Genomic DNA, 21896 nt, shown 5'->3' with positions numbered 1-21896 from the left:
CCTCTCCCCAGCAATCACCATATTATTGTCTATGTCTGGAGTCCTTTTTCCTTTTTTCTCAATTCCTTCATCCCCTGACCCCCTCCCCAACCACTGGCTGTCATCTTTCTCTCCATCTATGAGTCTGTTCCCATTTTTCTTGTTAGTTCAGTTTGTTCATTAGATTCCACATATGAGTGAAATCATATGGTATTTGTCTTTCTCTGACTGGTTTATTTCACTTAGCATGTTCTCCAGGTCCATCCATATTATTGCAAAGGGTAAAATTATCTTCTTTTTTTGCAGCCACATACTATTCCATTGTGTAAATGTTACATAGTTTTTTTATCCACCCATCTGTTGATGGACACTTGGGCTGCTTCCATATTTTAGCAACTTTTTATGAGTGAGTATGTTAAAATTATGGTTGCATTAAACGTTTGTTAAAATATGCCCTGACTGGTGTGGCTCAGTTCGTTGGGTGTTGTCCCAAAAAGTGAGAGGTCACTGGTTTGATTCCCAGGCAGGGCATATGCCTGAGTTGTGAGTTTGGTTCCTGGTTGAGGCACAGTCAAGACACAACGGATTGATATTTTTTTCTCCCTCTCTTTCTCCCTTCCTTCTTCTTCCTCTAAAAAGAAATAAAAATTTTTAAAAAGTTTGTTAAAATAATTCACTTAACAAAATATATCACAGAGAGCAAGACTACAGAGAATCTCTGTTTTCTTTTAGTGCATGGACTTTTTCCTAAATTAGAAGCTATTTATAAAGTTGGCATGAAAACTTTTCAGATATTAAGATACATTTTACAGTCTCATAAAACTGTTGGGAAAGATAGTCACCCTTGACTCAGTGTGTTTGCAATTATATTATCCTAGAAAGATGTTTTAGATTATTAATGGTTTTTTCTTTGCATAACTTTCACTTCTGGGAAATAGATCAACAGTTGCCTAAATAATTAACATGGGAAGGAATAGTACTTTTTTCAGTTTATATCTACCTACCCTTTTTGTGTGTATTGTTAGTTATACCTTTAAGTTAAAATCTGTTTTTTCAAGTGCTGACAATTATAAACCTTTATCATAAAATTATTTCTTTTGATAATTGGTTAATAAGGTAACTTGTTTGTTAAAGTAAAATATAAGTGTGGAAAAGAGAGCTGCTATAGATACCAGGGCTTTATTTTAACTGTTCTGTTGTTTCAAATAATATATCTCAACACTTGTGTCTTTCCCCCTCATTTTTGGTAAACTTACATGTTTTTAATAAGTATTATTTAGGTAATACAGTTTTGTAAGTGCTATGAGTTTTAGAAAGAAATCAGGTACTAGTAATTTATAGTAATGGATTGAGAGTTACTTTGAAGACCATAAAATGCTTTAAACATTATATATACACTATATATAGAGAATGTAGAACAACAGGTAGTTATTCTATCTGAGCTTCCCATAGACTTTGATTAGTATTTTATTCCTGCCTATTTCCTCCTCCCTCCCATTGCTTTTCATTTTAGATCATTATTTTGTAACAGGGGTCATTCAAAGCATTAAGTATCTCTGATATTGTTACACAGTTGATCCTTAACATGAGTGTGAACTGTGTGGGTCCACTTATACATTTTCAATAAATATATTGGAAAAAAATTTTGAGATTTATGACAATTTGAAAAACTAACAGATGACTCACATACTTTAGAAATACTGAAAAAATAACAAACAACTGGGTATGTCATAAATGCACAAAATATATGTGGATGTTAGTGTATTTTATCATTTGCTACCACAAAGTGTACATAAATACATGACTGACTGACTGTTATTCCTAAGCTTTCTGGTCAACCAGAAACCATTATTAGTTAAGCATTTTGGGAAGTCAAAAGCTGTCCTCAGATTTTTAATTGTACAAGGGGTTGGTATCCCTAACCCCTGACTTAAGGGTCAGCTGTATAATAGATGAGAAATATTACTTGATACTCAGCTGAAGCCTAACTTTGAGCTCTTCCCTTTTGCTTTCTCTCCCCCCTCCCCTTCTCCTCCCCCTGCCCCTTCCCTCCCCATCTTTGTCCTTGGCCTCATCCTCTCTCCCTTCCTCCCCCATCCCCATTCATGGAACATCTATTCATCTATCAATGCATCAGATGTATACTGAAGACCAATTATGTGATAGGAATGTGTTACTCACTGAGGGTATGGAAGTATAAATATGCCAAGATATGTATTCTCAGGGATGTTGTATTTTGTTTAAATTTTTGTCTTCAATAGAGTGACTTCATCAGGTTATCATGAAGAAGAGTATACAAACCTCAGAAAGTCACAAGACCTTTAGAGTCAGACTGAGAGATTCTTAGCTTTTTTTTTTTGACCTGATTTGTGATTTAAAAGTTCTCTAAATAGATTATCTACTTTTTATGGAAACTTAAGGAATACAGTGGAATAGCTCTTTTCTAATTTTCCTTTCAGTATGTTTTTTTACAAAGATTGTAGGCTTTGGAGTGGACAGATGTAGATGTGAATTTCAGCACTAGGTTATTGGGAGAGTAGCTTGAACTCTCATAGCTAATTTCTCCATCTGTGAAAGGTAATTAGTAATACTGAATTCACTTCAAGGTTGGGTGAGGATTCAATGAGATAACAGATAAAGTGCCTGGAAATAGTAAATATACAATCTGTATTTATTTCCCTGCCATTTTCTCTCCTTAAAATCATAAAATAGTAGCAGTTTGCCTTGCTGAGTCTTCTACCTCTGTAAATTGCATCCTTGCTCAGTTAATGTGGAACCTAGGCAAAGATCCAGAGCTGTGCTGTTTGATTTAGAAGAGGAAGCATGAATATTTTACTGATGTTTAGCAAGATTTAAAATCATGGTTAAACTTTATTTACCATTTTAATTTTTTACTTATGGTGCATAAAACTTAGGCTAATTTCTGGGTGTCTCTTTTCTTTTTACTTATTAAATTTATGGGGGTAATATTGATTATGTAAATTTCAGGTGTACAGCATTCTAATACAGTGTCGTATATTCTATTACGTGCTTACCACCTTAAGGCGAGTCTCCTGTCGCCGTACATTTGACACTCTACCGTCTTTGTTCTCCCCACAATTCTGTTCTCCTCTGGTATCCACCATTCTGGGTCTGTGAGTTTGTGTATTTTGTTTGTTCATTTTTTTATATACCACATTATGAATGAAATCATATCATTTTTGTCCTTTTTCATGTGACTTATTTCACTTAGTATAATACTTTTTTAAAAAGTCATTTATTGGGGTGACTTTCGTTAATAAAATTATATAGGTTTCAAGTGTATACTTTTGTGATACATCATCTATATATAGTATAATGCTCTTAAAATCCACCTATGTTGTTGCAAGTGGCAATATTTTTCTTTAATGGCTAAGGAGTATTCCACTCTACACATCTAAATCTTTGTCCAGTCGTTCATTGAAGGACACTTAGGTTGTTTCCATGTCTTAGCTATTGCAAATAATGCTACAGTGAACATAGGGGTACATATATATTTACAAATAAGTGTTTTCAAACTTTTGGGGGTTGATACCCAGAAGAGAGTGCTGAGTCATATGAGAGCTCTTCTTAGATCTTTGTGGGACCTCCATACTATTTCCCATAGTGGCTGCACTAGTTTACATTCCCACCAGCAGTATATGAGGGTTCTCTTCTTCTAAGCTTCTTCTCCAGTGCTTATTATCACTTGACTTAGTTAATTGCCATTCTAACAGGTGTGAATTGTTTATGTCATTGTGGTTTTGATTTGCATTTCACTTAGTGAAATGAGCATAGTGATGTTGAGCATCTTTTCATATATCTGTTGTCCTTCTGTCAGTTGCTCATGAAAATAGTCTATTTAGGTCCTCTGCCCATTTTTTTTTCAGATTGTTTATTTTTGTTGTTGTTGTTGAGGTGAATTAGTACTTTACCTATTGGATATTAGCCCTTTATTGATCGAGGTATTGTTTGCAAGTATATTGGTTGGTTGCATTTTTGTTTTGCCTGTGGGGTCAAGTTTACAAAAATTCCTCTGAGACAAGGTCCATAAGTTTATTGCCTATACTTTCTTTTCTATATCTTACCATTTTAGGTCTTAACATTCCAATCTTTAGTCTGTTTTGAGTTAATTTTTGTGTATGGTTTCAGATAGCAGTCTAGTTTGCATGTGGCTTTCTAGTTTTACCAGCACTATTTATTGCATAGGTATTCCTTTCTCCAGTGTATGTTTATGGCTCCTTTGTCAAGAATTAGTTGCCCACATATGTGTGGGTTTATTTCTTGGTTCTTAATTCTATTCCATTGGGCTATGTGTTTGTTTATTTTTCTGCCAGTACTATACTGTTTTGATTGTTTATCTTTGTAGTATGGTACTAGGAGTCTTTTGTAGTTCTATATAAATTTGAGGGTTTTTTTGTTCTGTATTGGTCAAAAATACCAATTGGATTTTGATAGGGATTTACATTAAATCTGCCTATTGTTTTAGGTAATATGGTCATTTTAACGATGTTAAGTCTTCCAATTAAGGAACTTGGAATAACTTTCCATTTTTTTGTGTCTTCAGTTTCTTTCAGCAACATCTGGTAGTTTTCAGTGTGTAAGTCCTTCCCTTCTTTCGTTAAGTTTATTCCTAGCTATTTTATTCTTTTTTTGTATTGTAAGTGGAATTTATTGATTTTTCTTTCTGATATTTTGTTATTTCTGTATTTCTGTTATTATATAGGAACATAGATTTTTGTATACTGAGTTTGTATTTTGCAGCTTGACTGTATTTTATTTTGTTGGTAATAGTTTTTGTTGGATTTTTTTAGGATTTTCTATGTATATCGAATATCATCTGCAAATAGTGATAGTTTTTCGTTTTCATTCCCAATTTGGATGCCAGTTATCTATTTATTTATTTACTTAATGCCTATTGGCTATGGCTAGAGTTCTTTGTTGAATAACAGTGACAAGAGTGGCTATCCTTGGCTTGTTTCTGATCTTAGGAGAAAAGCTGTTAGTTTTTCACTATTGAGTATATTAGCTGAGCATTTGTCATATATGACCTTTATTAATTTGAGGTACTCTCCTTTTATACTCATTCTGTTGAGTGTTTTAGTCATAAATGGATATTGTATTCTGTCAAATACTTCCCTCCCATCTATTGATAGGATCATATGATTTTTATCTTTTATTTGGTTAATATGTTGCATCACATTGATTTTCAGATATGATCCTTTAATGCATTGTTGCATTCAACTTGCTAATATTTTGTTTAGGATTTTTACATGTATGTTCATCAGAGATGTCAGCCTATATTTTTCTTTTTATGTGTTCTCTCCTTGTTTTATTATCAGGGTAATGCTGTTGTAAAATGAGCTAGGAAGTATCACTTTCAAAAAGTGTAACTTTTTGGAAGAGGTTGAGAATGATAGGTACTAATCTCTGAATGTTTGGTAGAGTTCACCAATGAAGCCATGCAGTTCTGGACTTTTTGTTTTTTAGGTTTTGATTAATGTTTCAGTGTATTTACTAGAGATCAGTTTATTTAGGTTTCAAATTCCTCATGGTTCAGTCTAAGAAGTTTATATTTTTCTAAGAATCTGTCCATTTCTTTCAAGTTACTGAATTTGGTGGCATAAAGCCTTTCATAGTGTTCTTATATAATCCTTTGTATTTCTGTGTTGCTTGTTGTGACTTCCCCTCTTTCATTTCTGATTTTATTTGAGCCTTTTCTCTGTTACCTTAGTAGTCTAGCTAAAAGTTTGTTAATTTTATTAATTTTTTCAGAGTACCAGGTTTTTATTTACATTTCATTGAGGGAAGAGAGAGGAGCGTAGAAAAGAGAATGTCTCTATTATTTTTGTTTAATATTTGTTATTCTACTGACTTTGGGCTTCATTTGCTCTTCTTTTTTTTAATTCTTTAAGGTGTAATGTTGGATTGTTAAAGATTTTTTTGTTTCTTGAGATAGGCCTGTGATGCTACAGATTTCTATCTCAGTACCACTTTTTTTGCATCCCCCAAATTTTGGTATGTCATATATTCATTTTAATTTGTCTTTATATATCTTATTATCTCTTATTTCTTTGACCAAATATTTGTTCAGCAGCATGTTGCTTAATGTTCATAAATTTGTGGGGGATGGTTTTAGCTTCCTTCTTGTACCTATTTTCAGTTTCATGCTGTTATAGCTGGAAAATATGTGTGGTAGGATTTTAGCCTTAAGTTTCTAAGACTAGTTTTGTTCTCCAATATACAGTCTATCTTGAGAATGCTGTGTGTGCACTGGAGAAGAATATTCTGATGTTTGGGGAAGGAAGTTTATAAAAATATCAAGTCCATTTGGTCTGTCATTTAAAGCTGATATTTCATTTTGATTCTGTGCTCTCACATTACCTTGTTGTTCATAGCATGTGTTGGCTTATTTCTCTGCCTGTGCATTTGATGTGGTGAACTCTTTTCTTGTTGAGATACTTAATTTGTTCTCAACAGTTTAGTACGTTAATAGATAGGGTACTTTCTGTTTCCTGGTAGATGTTATAGTGCAAGTTTTTGTTTTCTCTTACCTGCATTATTTGTGCCTCTGGGATTGTACTGGAGCAACATTTTAGTTGAGGAAAATGCTACAACCCTTTGAGATGGTAGGTGTTCCCATCTGTGACCAGCTTACTTAGTTACAGGGCAGTACCTCTGTGGTGGGGACATTTGGCTGGTGGTAGAACCTGTTTTGTGAGCTCCTAGTGCTTCTTTCATTCTTCTAATAGTTTCTGGCCCTGTAGTGTTTTGGGAAGCATCATCACTGCTTATTTGGGATCTATTGGGACGGGAAGGGCAGAGGAGGCATGCTTGGGATCCTGCTGATTTATTTCCTTGCCAGCAATGTTTGTTGGCACTGATGTAGTATTTAAGGCTTCCAAGCCACCTCTACTGGGTCCTCCTACAGTGGGATTGTGGGGCAGGTAGGTTCCTTTCCTTGGAAGGACACTGTTTCTGCCTCTCTTACTCTCCAAGCTATAGCATGAGGGATGCCGCCCAGTACCATGCTTGCTGTTACTGCAGTGGGCTCTGAACTATGTCTGAAGCCACTGCCTGCCCACCTCCCACCTCATAGTTATCCTATATATTGCTGATATCACCTTCTCTGAGATTCTATTTTCTAATTTAGATTTAAAATTATTTAAAATAAATCCTCTCTGTTATTAGTTTTTTGTACTCTGCTTAAGTTATGACAGTACAAACAGGTAAATATACTTAAGGCAGCAAATCAAAACACTGTCTTTAGACATCTACAAATTTGATGTATTGTACAAAATTGAGTTAAAATTGAGGCATTAGAAAGGATATCATAAAGCCTTTAGGTTTGCACCATCAAATACATGGGGAAAATGTGTCCTTTTCTCTTCATTTTTCTTGAATTCTAAAACTTTTGAAAATGTTGTCACTGGTAAGGTTGAGGATGTTCTACTTATGTGTTTTTTTCCCACATCCTGAAACTCAAAGGAAATTTTTGTATTGAAGACTTCAGCAAGCTTGTTGAGCTGCTATGGGATGAAGAAATCTAGTAGCTACAAGTTATTTTTTCTTTCTACTTGGCTGGATGAGTTATTTTAAAAAAATGTCAGTCTTACTTATTTATAGGAGGTACTGAACTCCAGGTCTGTCCAAATATTATTCTCTTGGTTAAATTGATTTGTCAGTCCTTTGTTCCTAAAAATAAATAAGAATGTTTTGAGCCTTGACTAAGAAAATATTGAAGATCGTATTTGTTGTTTAAAATTTTACAACTGTTGTGAGTTTTATTTTTATTTTTGGTTCTGCTTAATCAAGATAATAATATATCAGAATATAATATATCAGATAATGAGATAAATTATATTTTTACAACTGTATGGTTTTCAGTAGAAAGGCTTAGAAAAAATACCACCAATGGGATTTTCATTACTTATATTAGTCATAATGTTTAGTTCACACCCACATACATATACACACCCACAAAGATATGCACATACCTATACCTTCCTGTGCAGACAGTTGGTAGTAGTGATCCTTTCAAAGAAGCCCACAAAGTTTAAGAGTGTGGGAACTCTTTTTGCCTGCTGCTTTGGCAAGGAAGTATTGCTACCAAGAAATTATATTTCCAAGTCTACCCTTCATCCCTTATTTCAGTAATTTCTCTATATTGTTTATTAGATAGGAGGTTTGGATGAGATCTAGTAAGACTGAGAGGTTTTTAAAACTTGGGGTAAGTTTTTTTAATACAGTGATACTTCAGGTGTGATCCACAGGTCACAGTAGTGCTGTGAATTTTTGGTTAGCAGTCTTCAATATTATAAGTATAGAAAGTGAGGATAAGAATTTAGAAAGTTAGGTAATTTGACAGAATAATTCTATGACTGTTAAACTTAGTATAAATGTTACGCTTGTTTTTGTCATGTCTTTTAAAATTTATTTTTCTACAAGTACATTTTTATTATATTTTATAAAAGTTTATTCATGAATGATTGCAAATTAAAAAACAAACAAAACTGGTCTTTATCACAGCGGAGCCTTGAAAAGCTCAGCTTTAACATATATTTTATAAGGCTACAAGTTTTGGTGAGGGAAAGATCTGATTGCTCTTTACCATTACTTGGATAAAGGATAAAATGATATATATACAGTTTTGATTTTGTTGCCGTGAAGATGCATTTGAGTTTTTAGGTCTTTAAAGGACAGAGAAAGACAAATACTTTATGATTATACTTATATATGGAATCTAAAAAACAAAACAAAACAAAATACAATCAGGTTTACAGATACAAAGAACAAATTGGTGCTTGCTGGAGGGAGTTGGGTGAAACAGGTGAGGGGCATTAAGAGACAAAATTCTAGTTATAAAATAAGGTATAGGGATGTAATGCACAGAATAGGAAATGTAGTCAATAATACTGTAATGACTGTGTATGGTAACAGGTGGTGACTAGACTTATTGTGGTGATCACTTCATAATGTATAAAAATGTTTCATATATTGAACATATGAAACTAATATAATATTGTGTGTCAACAACAACAACAATAATAATAATAGAAGAGTACACTGCTGCCAAATTCTGTGTTTTTTTTTTGTGTGTTTTTTTTAGGCAAACTCAGTTTCCTAAGTAAGTTTCTTGACCTTTGATTATGTACAATGAGATGGGGAGATGAAATGAAAACATATTTAAAAGGAAAAATAGATAAGGCTAACTGATTGATTTAACATAGGGTTGAAGAAATGGGGAGACTCAATTATGACTAAGTTTTGAAGTGCTCATATCTTAGAGAATTGAGAGAAGAGTAATTTCAGAAAATGCAGGGTTATTCTATATTCATTGTATTGACGATGTTGAGGTTATAGTTGAAACCATTAGTTATGGTAATATCTTAAATATGAAGTTTAATTCTTTAGCCAACAAGTAGGCAATGAAAAGAACAAAGGATCATATGAATAAAAGAGCATTGGTATTTTTCTTATGTTGGAAGAGATAATAGTAAGAAAGGTAACTGGAAAAGGTAACAGAAAAATTAGAACAAAAGCAAAGGAAGACAGGAAAAGTTTGATAAAGGGAGAGGTTACCGGAATTTAGGTCTCATCCCAGTTTAAGATCTTTAATTGTATTCCATGATGGTCAATGAAACATAGTATTCTACACAGTTTCAATTCTTTGAAATTGGAGACTTGTTTTATGGCTTATCTCGTGGTCTGTCATGGTGAATGTACCATTTGCACTTTAAAAAGGATGTGTGTCTTCCAGATGTATAGTTTCTCTAAATGTTAATTAAAGCAGGGTGGTTGATAGTGTTAATCAGACCTTCTGTGTTCCAACTTTTTTTGTTTACTGGTTCTATCAATTGCTGAGAGTTGTTAAAATCTCCAGCTGTCACGGATTTGTCAGTTTCTCCCTTCAATTCTGCTGATTATTGCTTTATGTATTTTGAAACACTATTTGTAACATTTATCAATGAATCAGTCCTTGAATCATGGTGAAATGTCCTTTATTATTAGCAATGCTCTTTTTCTTGGTGCCTACTTTATTTGAAATTAATATAGATATATCAGCTTTCTTATGCTTATGGTTTTCCATCTTTCAGTTTTAACCTATGTGTCTCGTATTTAAAGTTTGTGTCTTTTAAAGAGCATGCACTTTGAACTTCTATCTATTTTATTAATCTCTGTTAACTGGAATGTTTAGTTCACTGGCATCTAAATAATAATTGGTATGGATGGGCTTATTTTTTTATCTATTTTTTAAAGCACAGGTGGTACACAATATATTAGTTTCAGGTGTACAGTATGATTCAGTATTTATGTACCTTATAATTATATAATTACTAATACTAATAACTATCTGTCACCATGCAAACCTACCACAATATTATTGACTATGTTCCACTTCATCCATCCTTCCTACCCACCTCTCCTCTGGCAACATCAGTTTGATTGCTGTTTCTGTTTTTGTTTCATTTTAGATTTCACATGTAAGTGAAGCCATATGGTATTTGTCTTTCTCTGTTTGACTTATTTCACTTAGCATAATACCCTCTACATCCATCCATATTGTCAAAAATGCAAGATTTCTTGCATTTTTATGAATGAATAATATTCCATCATATGAATTTATATATCCATTTTCTTTACATGTTCATCCGTAGACACTTAGATTGTTTTCCTATATTGATTATTGTGAATAATGCTGCCATGAACATGAGGTGCATGTTATCTTTTCAGGTTAGTGCTTTTCTTCAAGTGAATGCTCAGAAGTGGAATTGCTGAATCAGATGGTAGATCTATTTTTAATTTAATTTTTTGAGGAATCTCTATACTATTTTCCATAGTGGCTGTAACCAGTTTACATTACCATTAACAGAGCATTGGTGTTCTCTTTTCTCCACATCCTTGTCAGTACTTGTTATCTCTTATTTTTTTTATTATAGCCGTTGTTTTTAATCCTCACTCAGAGATAAATTTACTGATTGCAGAAAAATAAATGTCGAGGTGGGGAGAGAGAGAACAGGCCTTGATTGGTTGCTTGCCATATGTGCCTCAGCCTGGGATTGAACCCACAACCTGGGTATGTGACCAGACTAGGAATTAAATCCACAGCTTTTTGGTGCACTAGAGGATGCTCCAACCAAGTGAGCCACCCAGCCAAGGCTGATGATAGCCATTTTGACAGGTGTGAGGTGATATATTTCATTGTGGTTTTGATCTGCATTTCTCTGGTGCTTTGGGTTGTTAGGCACCTTTTAATGAACTTGTTGGCCATCTGAATGTCTCCTTTGGAAAATGTCTATTCAGATCCTTACCCTGTTTTTTAATTGCCTTTTTTTGTTATGGGGTTGTATGAGTTCTTTATATTTTGGATAGTAACCCCCTCATCAGATATATTGTTTGTAGATATTTTCTCCCATCTTGTAGGATGTCTTTTTATTTTAATGTTTCTTTTGTATGTAGAAGCTTTTAGTTTGATGTAATTCTTCTTGTTGACTTTTACTTTTGTTGCCTTTGATTTTGGTGGTCCATACAAAATATTGTTTTCATGACCAGATGCCAAAGAGGTTTTTCTCTGTTTCTTCTAGGAGTTTGACAGTTTCATGTCTTTCATCCATTTAGAGTGAATTATTATTAGCCAGCTATGAGATAGAGGTCCAATTTCATATTTCTGCATGTGGTTATCCAATTTTCCTAATGCCATTTATTGAAGAACTCATCTTCCACTGCCTATTCTTGGCTCCCTTGTCAAATAAGAGTTGACTGAATAGGTAGGGGCTTATTTCTGGGTGCTCTTTTCTGTTCCATTGGCCTTTGTGCCTGTTTATGCCATTATTATATAATTTTGATTACTGTAGCTTTGTAGTTTAGTTTGAACTGGAAGTATGAGGCCTGAAGCTTTGTTCTTCTTTCTCACGATTGCTTTGACTATTTGGGGCCTTTGTGTTTCCATACAAAATCTAGGATTTTTTTTTTTTTTTGTAAGAAATGCCATTGGAATTCTGGTAGGGATTGATCACACTAGTGGCCGTATGCTAAGCTAAATTTCTTTATTTGTCATAATATAAACTTGCTTACAAAAATAAATATTTTTTTCAAATGTTGGTACACTTATTTGAAATTGTTAAATTGCAGGAACCTAGCTAGGGAATTTTCTTGAATGTCATAAAAATTTTCTGACAGTTGTTCAAGCAACAGTTTTTTTAATTGCTATTCATTCTGCACTTATAGTTTGATTGGAGGGGGAAATAGTTACTGACTGGATACTGAAGAAATACTTGAAAAAACATTTCTTAGTATCCTAAGTGATCTAGGTAGCCAGTGAAAGGCGAATTCATTGAGGTGTGCAGAGGAGTAGGCTGTGAGAAAGGATTGTGATATTAGTTACCCAGTGTTCAGTATTTTGAGGCTTGTCTGGGTCAGTAATTTAAAGTATTTAGTAAGCTGCCCTGGCTGTTGTGGCTCAGTGGATTGAGTCTCGGCCTGTGAACTGGAGGGTCACAGGTTCAGTTCTCAATTAGGGCATGTGCCTGGGTTGCAGGCCATGTCCCCAGCAAGGGGTCCGCAGAAGGCAAGCACACATTTTTGTTTCTCTTTCTCTCTTTCTTCCTATCTTCCTCCTTCTCTAAAAAGAAATAAATACAATTTGAATACAATCTTAAAAAATAAAATGTTTAATAAGCTAGTAAGTAAGCAAGAAATCAGAAGTATGTTTCTGATGATAGACAGATGCTTAGGAAAGAAGTAAAGATTTGCAATATAGTCAACCACTTAAAGGTGATAGTTAACCTGTCTGTAGGAGGAGGAGAATGGGTACAAAAGAATGTGCAGAGGTCAGGGGACATCATGTAACAAATTATATCTTTGTCTAAACCAGAACTTTTTAGAAAAATCAACTGAAAGAGAAACTCGCCAAGAATATGCTCTGGCTATGATTCAGTGCAAAGTTCTGAAACAATTGGAGAACTTGGAACAGCAAAAGTACGATGATGAAGATATCAGCGAAGATATAAAATTTCTTTTGGAAAAACTTGGTGAAAGTGTTCAGGATCTTAGGTATGTTATTTTTAAATCTCAAAGGCTGGATATATTGGACTTTGTTTCACTTGTCTGGTATTTTAAGTAAATTTAAATTTTTTACTAAATATAAACTCAAAAGGTTTTACTGAAACATTATGTCTTCTATTAAATATTTGGCAGATATGGAAAAAAACAGTGGGTTATTGCTATAGTAACAGTTGCTTAGAGCTGAATGTTGTTTTTCCTTTTGGGGGAACGTTCCACCATTTCCCTTTTAAAATAGGATTGGCTGTACTACACCGGTTGTTGGCATGGGTCTCTCTGAGAATCTCCCCCTGGTTAGAAATCTTTTAAAGCAGTAATGGTTGTTAATTTGTGGAGGAGTTTTGCCCATATCTGAAAAGAGTATTTTTTTCCTGCTTTCTTGAAATTTCTATTGGTTTTACACACATAAACACACACACACACTTATATCTTTTGAATTTTGTTGTTTATATTCTTTAAATTTTTTAAAAAGTATTTTATTGTTGTCCAAGTACAGTTGTCTGCATATTCCCCCCACTACTATTCCTCTACCCCAGCCATCTCTACCTCCCTCCCTTATTTCCACTCCTGTCCCTTACTTCCACCCCCACCCTTGGTTTTGTCTATATGTCCCTTATAGTTGTTCCTGAAAAGACTTTCCTCCTTAACTCCCACCCCCAATTAGCCTCTCCCACCTCCCCTCTGGTTACTGACAGATTGTTCTTAATTTCAATGTCTCTGGTTATATTTTGCTTGCTTGTTTGTTTTGTCGATTAGGTTCCACTTAAAGATGACATCATATGGTATTTGTCCCTCACTGTCTGGCTTATTTCACTTAGCATAATGTTCTCCAGTTCCATCCATGCTGTTGCAAAGAGTAGAGCTCTTTCTTTTCTCTTAAATACTTTTGATTTTTATTGTTGTCTCCTCTGTTTTTGCTGTGTACTATTCCATTGTGTAAATACACCATAGTTTTTTGATCCATTCATTTACTCATGGGCATAGGTTGCTTCCAACATTAGGCTATTGCAAATTGTGCTGCTATGAACATTGGTTCTTTTGGGTTGGTGTTTTACGGTTCTTAGGAAGTAATCCTGGCAGTGGAATTGCTGGGTCAAAAGGCAGTTCCATTTTTAGTTTTCTTAGGAAATTCCACACTGTTTTCCACAGTGGCTGCACCAGCCTGCATTTCCACCAGCAGTGCAGTAGGGTTTCCTTTTCTTCTCAACCTCTCCGACACTTGTTGATTGCTTTGTTTATGATGGCCATTCTCAATAATGTGAAGTGGTATCTCATTGTGGTTTTAATTTGCATTTCTCTGATGGCTAGAGATGCTGAGCATCTTTTCATATGTCTCTGGACACTTTGTATATCCTCCTTGGAGAACTGTCTGTTCAAGTCCTTTGCCCATGTTTTAATTGTGTTGCTTGTGGAGTCGTGTAAGTGTAAGTCGTGTGTTCTTAGAGTGGAGTCGTGTAAGTTCTTTATATATTTTAGAGATCAAACCCTTGTCTAAGATATCATTAGCAAATATGGTTTCCCATATAGTTGGATCTCTTTTCATTTTAATGCTGTTTTCTTTAGCTGTGCAGAAGCTTTTTAATTTGATGAAGTCTCATTTTTTTATTCTTTACTTTATGTCCCTTGCTTAGGGGACATATTGGTGAAAATACTGCTGTGTGGAATTTCTGAGATTTTCCTGCCAATGCTCTCCTCTAGGACTTTAATGGTGTCATGAGTATATTTAAATCTTTTATCCACCTTGAATTTATTTTTTGTTTATGGTGTAAGTTGGTGATTGAGTTTCATTTTTTTGCATGTAGCTGTCTAGCTATCCCAACACCATTTGTTGAAGAGGTTATTTTCATTCCGTTTTATGCTTCTACCCCCTTTGTCTAATGTTACTTGACCATAAAGACTTGGGTTTTAATTCTGGGCTCTCTGTTCTGTTCCATTGGTCTATGTGCCTGTTTTTATGCCAGTACCAGGCTGTTTTGATTACAGTGGCCTTGTAATACAGTTTGATATCAGGTACTGTGATTCCTCCTACCTTGTACTTCTTTCTCAAAATTGGTGAAGCTATTTGGGGTCATTTGTGGTTCCACATAAATTTTTGAAATGTTTTTTCTGTATCTTTTTAATATGCCATTGGTACTGTAATAGAGATTGCATTGAATCTATAAATTGCTTTGGGTAGTGTGGACATTTTGATGATGTTAATTCTTCCAGTCCATGAACATGGTACAAGCTTCCATTTGTTTGTGTCTTCCTTAACTTCTTTTCATTAGTGTTGTGTAGTTTTCTGAGTACAGGTCTTTTACGTCCTTGGTTAGGCTTATTTGTAGGTACTTTATTTTTCTTGCTGCTATATGAAATGGGAATTTTTCCTGATTTCTGTTTGTAATATTTTATTGTTGGTGTACAAAAACACCTTTGATTTCTAAATATTGACTTTGAACCCTTGCTGTTTTGCCAGATTCATTTATTAGGTTGAGTAGTTTTTTTGGTGGAGTCTGTAGGATTTTCTATCATGTCATCTGCATACAATGACAGTTTTGCTTCCTTCTTTCCAATTTGGATGCCTTCTCTTTCTTTTTCTTATCTGATTGCTGTACTTTGAACTTCCAATACTGTGTTGAATAGGAGTGGTGAAAGTGGACATCCTTTTCTTGTTCCTGATCTTAGTGGGAAAGCTCTAAATTTTTGCCCATTGCCTATGATGTTGGCTGTAGGTCAGTCTTATATGGCCTTTATTATGTTGAGGAATGCTCCCTCTATTCTAACTTTGCTGAGTGTTTTTATTGTAAATGGGTGCTGTACCTTATCAAATGCTTTTTCGTCATCTATTGATATGATTGTGTGATTTTTGTTTATGTGATATATTACGTTTATTGATTAGTGAATATTGGACCATCCTTGCATCCCTGGGGTGAATCCATCCCACTTGGTCCTGGTGTATGTATGATCTTTTTAATGTATTGCTGGATGTGGTTTGCCAAGATTTTGTTGAGGATTTTAGTGTCTGTGTTCATCAGCAATATTGGCCTGAGGTTTTCATTCTTTGTTGTGTCTTTTTCTGGTTTTGGGATTAGGATAATTCTGGTTTGATTAAAAACTTTGGGAGTCTTCAGTCATCTTGGATTTTTTTGGAATAGTCTATGAAGGATAGGGGCTAGCTCTTACTTAAATACTTTGTAGAATTCTCCTGTGAAACTGTCCATTCCAGGGCTTTTGTGTGTTGGGAGTTTTTTTTTATTACTGCTTCAATTTCATCAGCTGTTACTGATCTATTCACAGTTTCTGCCTCTTCACTGAGTTTTGGAAGATTATATTTTTGTAGAAATGTGTCCTTTTCACCTAGATTTTCAAATTTCTTGTCATACAGTTCTTCATAGTAATTTCTTACAATCCTTTGTATTTCTGTGGTATCAGTTGCAATCTCTCCTCTTTCATTTCTGATTATATTTGTACCCTCTCCTTTTTTTTCTTGATGAGTCTGCTTAAAGGCTTGTTGATTTTGTTTATCTTTTCAAAAAAACAGCTCCTGGATTTACTGATTCTTAGAATTGTGCTTTTAGTCTCTATGTTACTTATTTGATTCTGCTCTGATCTCGGTTATTTCCTTCCTTCTACTTGCTCTGGGCTGTCTTTGTTGTTGCTCCTCGAGTTCTTGCAGGTGTAGGGTTAGATTGTTTATTTGAATGTTTCTGTCTTTTTGAGGTAGGCACCATAAACTTCCCTCTCAGGACTACCTTCATTGTGTTTTGGGTTGTTGTGAGTTCATTTTCATTTGTTTCCAGAAACTTTTATTTTTTCTCTAATTTCATTATTGACCCATTCATTGTTTAATAGCATGCTATTCAGTCTCCATGAGTTTGAGTGTTTTTGAATTTTTTTCTTGAGGCAGGTTTCTAGTTTCAGTCCCTTGTGGTTGGAGAAAAATGCTCTGTATGATTTCAGTTTCTTTGGATTTGTTGAGGCTTGTTTTGTGTCCTATCATGTGGTCTATCTTTGAAAATGGTCATGTGCATTTGAAAAGAATGTGTATTTTGCTTCTTTGGGATGAAAGGCTCTATGTGTATCAGTTAAATCCATTTGATCTAGACTCTCTGTATCAATTAAGTCAACTGGATCTAGGACATTGTTCAATGCTGCAGTATTTTTGTTGATATTTTGTTTGGAAGATATATCCATTTTTGAGTGGGGTGTTAATACCCTCTTCTATGAATGTGTTGCTGTCAATCCAAGATTTTCTTCTGTATTTGTGTACTCTTAGGTGGGGTGCATATATATTTACAATGTTTATGTCTTCTTGATGGGTTCTTCCCTTGAGTATTACGAAGTGACCTTCTGGGTCTCTTTTTATGGCCCTTTGTTTAAAGTCTGTTTGTCTGATAGGAGTATTGTTACCCCAGCTTTTCTTCTCGTCCATTTGCTTGGAATATTTGTTTCCAACCCTTCACTTTCAGTCTGTGTTACATGTTTTGTTCCAAGGTGGATTCTTGTAGGCAGCATATCTGTGGGTCATGATTTCTTATCCATTTAACTACTCTGTGTCTTTTGATTGGAACATTTAATCCATTTATGTTTAAGTTTATTATCAATAGGTACTTATTCATTGCCATTTTTTCATATCTGTGTTCCTCTCTGTGTCACTCTTTTTTTTTTTTTCTTAGAGCAGACATTTTTGGATCTCTTGCAGAGCTGGTTTGGAGGAGATGTATTCTTTGAGGCTTCTTTTGTTGAGAACTTCTTATTTGGCCTTCTATTTTAGTTGAGAGTCTTGCTGGACAGAGTCATCTTGGTTGCTAGCTTCTCATTTTCATTACTTGGAATATTTCCTGCCATTATCTTCTGGCTTGGAGTGTCATCATTGAGAAGGCAGCTGCTAGTCTTACTGGGGCTCTCTTGTATGTTACTTCCTGTTTCTCCCTTGCTGCCTTTAAGATTCCCTCTTTGTCTTGCATTTTCCATTTTAATTATGATGTGTCTTGAGGTTGGCTTCTTTTGGTTCCCTTGATTGGGACTCCCTGTGTTTCCTGGATTTGTGTGACTTTTCCTCTCATTAAATTAGGGAAGTTTTCCATCATTACTTTTTCAAACAGTTTTTCTATCTGTCGCTCTTCTTCTTCTGGTATTCCTATTATGTGGACATAATTACGATTCATTGTTGTGCAGTTCCCGTAACACCTTTTCATTTTTTCTGAGTGTTTTTTCCTTTTATTGCTCTTTCTGGGTGTTTTTTTTCTTTTTCACCTCCAGCTTCCTGATTTGATCCTCTACTTCATCTAGCCTGCCATTGATTCCACCTACTGTGTTATTCAATTCAGAAGTTGTATTCTTCACTTCTTCTTGGCCTTTGTTGATAGTTTCTNGTGTCTTGAGGTTGGCTTCTTTTGGTTCCCTTGATTGGGACTCCCTGTGTTTCCAGGATTTGTGTGACTTTTCCTCTCATTAAATTAGGGAAGTTTTCTATCATTACTTTTTCAAACAGTTTTTCTATCTGTTGCTCTTCTTCTTCTGGTATTCCTATTATGTGGACATAATTACGATTCATTGTTGTTCAGTTCCCGTAACACCTTTTCATTTTTTCTGAGTGTTTTTTCCTTTTATTGCTCTTTCTGGGTGTTTTTTTTCTTTTTCACCTCCAGCTTCCTGATTTGATCCTCTACTTCATCTAGCCTGCCATTGATTCCACCTACTGTGTTATTCAATTCAGAAGTTGTATTCTTCACTTCTTCCTGGCCTTTGTTGATAGTTTCTATTTCCTTTTTCATGCTGACATAGTTTGCAGTGAGTTCGTCATAGTTTCCTTGTAGTTTTTGGTAATTCTCTGTGAGCTCATTGTAGCTATGTAGCTCAAAGCTATTGCTATTGCTTTGAGTTCAATATCTGGTCATTCACTTGTCTCTATTCCATTTAGCATTCTTTCTGAGGCTTCCTCCTTTCTTTTCACTTGGGGTTTGTTTCTTTGTGTTCCCATTGTTTGTGAGACTCTTCTTGTCAGCCTCTGCTTCTTAAATTGATCTGTCCAACTCTGTAGGTCTCTTATGTGGACTTCTTTGGTAGGAAACCTGTGAGATTCAGTGGTGTGGTCTCCTTGATCTCCTGAACTTGCTACTCTTGGGCTGTCTTTTATGTTGGCTCTCTGTATGTGTTTTCGTTTTGATTATTGTTGGGTCTTTCTTTGGTGGGTCCTTCCCTCCAACTGGTTGACTGAAGGTCACTCTGTCTACCACATTTTGTATGCTGTTGTGCAGGTGCATAGCTGGTTCTCCTGTCTGTCTGAGGTTATAAGGCTTCTCTCACTATTGTTCAGTTTTTTGTTCTGGGTAATTTCTCCCCACTTTAATTGTAATTCCATATTGGCCCTGGGAGGAGGTTAGTTTGACTTCCACTTGCTCCCCCACCATCTCCCTTTATTATCTTCTGGTAGTTCCTTTGTTGGTGGGTTCTCTCTTCCAGCAGCTATATTGGTGTTCACAGCTCCCACCTACTCTTGTATGTGATCAGTTGTAAGGAGAAGGCAAATTGGATTAAGTCAGTGGGAAAGTATTCTTTGAGATTTAAAGTACCAATAAGATAGAGAAGAGTTAGGAGATCCTTTGGATAAGTATGGTGTTAACTGTGATATTTCACCCAACTAGCCACATTTTAGAAAGGGTGGAAAAAGATAAGACTCTTGGTAGAGGGGGAATGGATTGTGAGTTGAATACAGAAATCAGTGAGCTTGTGGGAGGTCAGATTAGGAGATATAGTGGCCAGTGGCTATAGTGACTAGAGGCTATCCTTTCTAAAGGATAGAAAATAAGGGTAGTATGCAAGAGAATAGGGTTAACCACACGATAATAATGTTCCAGAAGACAGTGAACTGGGCTGATGTAGAAGAGGAGCTGTGCAGTATTTCCAACTGAATGGAACAACAATTTTTTACATACACTAATACTGGAATAGCAATTTTATGACCAAACCTATGTGATTTGAATAACAAGAATAGGAAGTACACAACCTGGAGCAGTATTAGAATACAAATGAAGTGAAAGAAGGAAAATTAAAAATACACTCATATGAAAGAGAGAACAAGGGAAACCAGTCAAACAACGTAATTAAACAAAATGAAGAAAACTAAACAGAAAGAATACAAATTTTAAAAATGCTTATAAAATAAAAGAAGTAAAAATAATGAAAAAATAATCATATGAATAAACAGTAAGTTGCAGGATCTCTGGAATAGCAAAGTGAAATTGTGTCACTGTCTTCAGTTGTTGGGGTGATCCCTCTTTGGGTCTGATTCTGGTCCTTCTAGAGCTCCAGGTCTTATTGTCTCACTTGTGGAGGGAAAAAAAGGAAGAAAGAAAATAAAAAGCTTCTTGCTGGCTTTAAATTGACGGGTGGTTCTGCAGGTCTTCTGGCTGCAGAAGGCTGAGGGGGTTGGGTTTCACTTTTCTACCTTCCTATGGTTTTGCACTGATAGGGGCTAGGTCTAGTCCGCACTCTTCATAGTTGCCCAGCCTCTAGCCCAGTTCCTCAGTTCACTGCCGGGCCCTCAGTGCCTTTGTGCACCAGGCGTATGCCTTCAGTCCACCAGTTGTGCTGTCCTTGAGGTGCACCAATCAGGGGCAGCTCACATACCACCTTCTTGCTCTTTGCTGACCAAGGTGCTACGGACTCTGAAAGTCTCTTCGGGGTAGTTTAGCTCCCTCACTGATTTAAGTCTTTCTGGGGATTGCTGACTCCCTGAACCCTGGTGCTGTCCTGTGGGGTGCCCCTTCTTTCCTCTAGAGCCAGTCCAGCCCTGTGGGGCAGGAGCACTGCTGTATCTGCAGCAGTGGGTTTGGGTGTGTGCCTCTGGGACATCAGTTGTGGGTGAGTCGCCTTCGCTGCTGAGGCAGTGGAGACAGGGTCGGCCTTGTGCTGATGGGACTGTAGGATGATGGGGCAGGTTTCCCCCAATGCTTCAGCCTGGGGAGGGAAGGGGCGTGGTTGTGGTTGTGGCAACAGGGACAGCTGTGGCTGAGCCTCTTACAGCTACAGGGGTGCAGCCAAGGAGGCATGGGCATCTGCTGCAGGAGAATTTCCTAAACATCTATGGGTAGCCTTTTTTTAAAAAAAATAAATTCCTTCTGTTCAAGCCTGCCACTCCTAACAAGCTCCCAGCCTCTCACACAGCCTAACTTTCCAGCCAGACCGAGGACCATCCTGGATGGTCCTGGATCTACTATTCTCCCCGATCCAGGTGTTACCTGGCTCTCCAATTTCTCTGGTAATGACCTAGCCGGTGTGCACAGTTTTAGTGGGAAAACACCACCCCTGTGCTTCTGCCACTTTGTCTTCATTCCCTGCAATGACTTCAAGCATCCAGGTTCATCCTGGTGCTGCTCAAATCTCCCTTTTGGCAGAGGAGGGAGCCATTGACCTGGCTCTCTCCCAAGAATCTTGTGGCAGGCCTGGCAGGCGCTAGGCCTGGTGCTGTACCTGCCCTGGTCCCTGTGTTTGTCCCAGGGACTTTATCATCCCAAAGCAGTCTCCTTACCATCTGATTTTTCAATGTTCTCTGCAGTCTTGGCCTCCAACCTTTATATATGCTGGGATACCATTGGCTGTTCACTCTGTTCCTCAGAAGATTGTGTACATGTTCTACCTGTGCACAGGAGGCAGTTGGCTCCACTCACGCCTGTCTTGCTACCATCTTCCATCTCGTGTTTTTCGGTCTGTGCTCATAGGAAACTAAACACTGTATGCAGGAGTTGAGCAGCTTCTCTAAACAACCACCTTTTTTCAGTTTGTCTTCATTTTCTTCTGAGCTTTATTTTGTTTGTGTTGCAGTTTTTCACTGTGGGGACCTCCATCTTCTCCTGCACCTCAGTACAGCCTGGCTT

General features: G+C 36.2%; 1 protein-coding gene across 3 annotated transcripts in view; it reads left to right on the top strand.

Annotated features, from left to right (window-relative positions):
* The window catches only part of ATP6V1H (ATPase H+ transporting V1 subunit H), a 130814-nt gene that overhangs the window by 49041 nt on the left and 59877 nt on the right, over positions 1-21896 (top strand). For all 3 annotated transcript variants that reach the window (XM_037035370.1, XM_037035371.1, XM_037035369.1), the window contains one exon: positions 12851-13029. In XM_037035370.1, the coding sequence (XP_036891265.1) occupies positions 12851-13029 (179 nt within the window). The remainder of the gene's footprint in view (positions 1-12850; positions 13030-21896) is intronic.

The sequence above is a fragment of the Sturnira hondurensis genome, unplaced genomic scaffold, assembly GCF_014824575.4.
Source record: "Sturnira hondurensis isolate 20B ecotype Veracruz unplaced genomic scaffold, ASM1482457v3 Scaffold0022258, whole genome shotgun sequence".
NCBI lineage: Eukaryota > Metazoa > Chordata > Mammalia > Chiroptera > Phyllostomidae > Sturnira > Sturnira hondurensis.
This window is presented reverse-complemented; position numbering and strand designations above follow the sequence as displayed.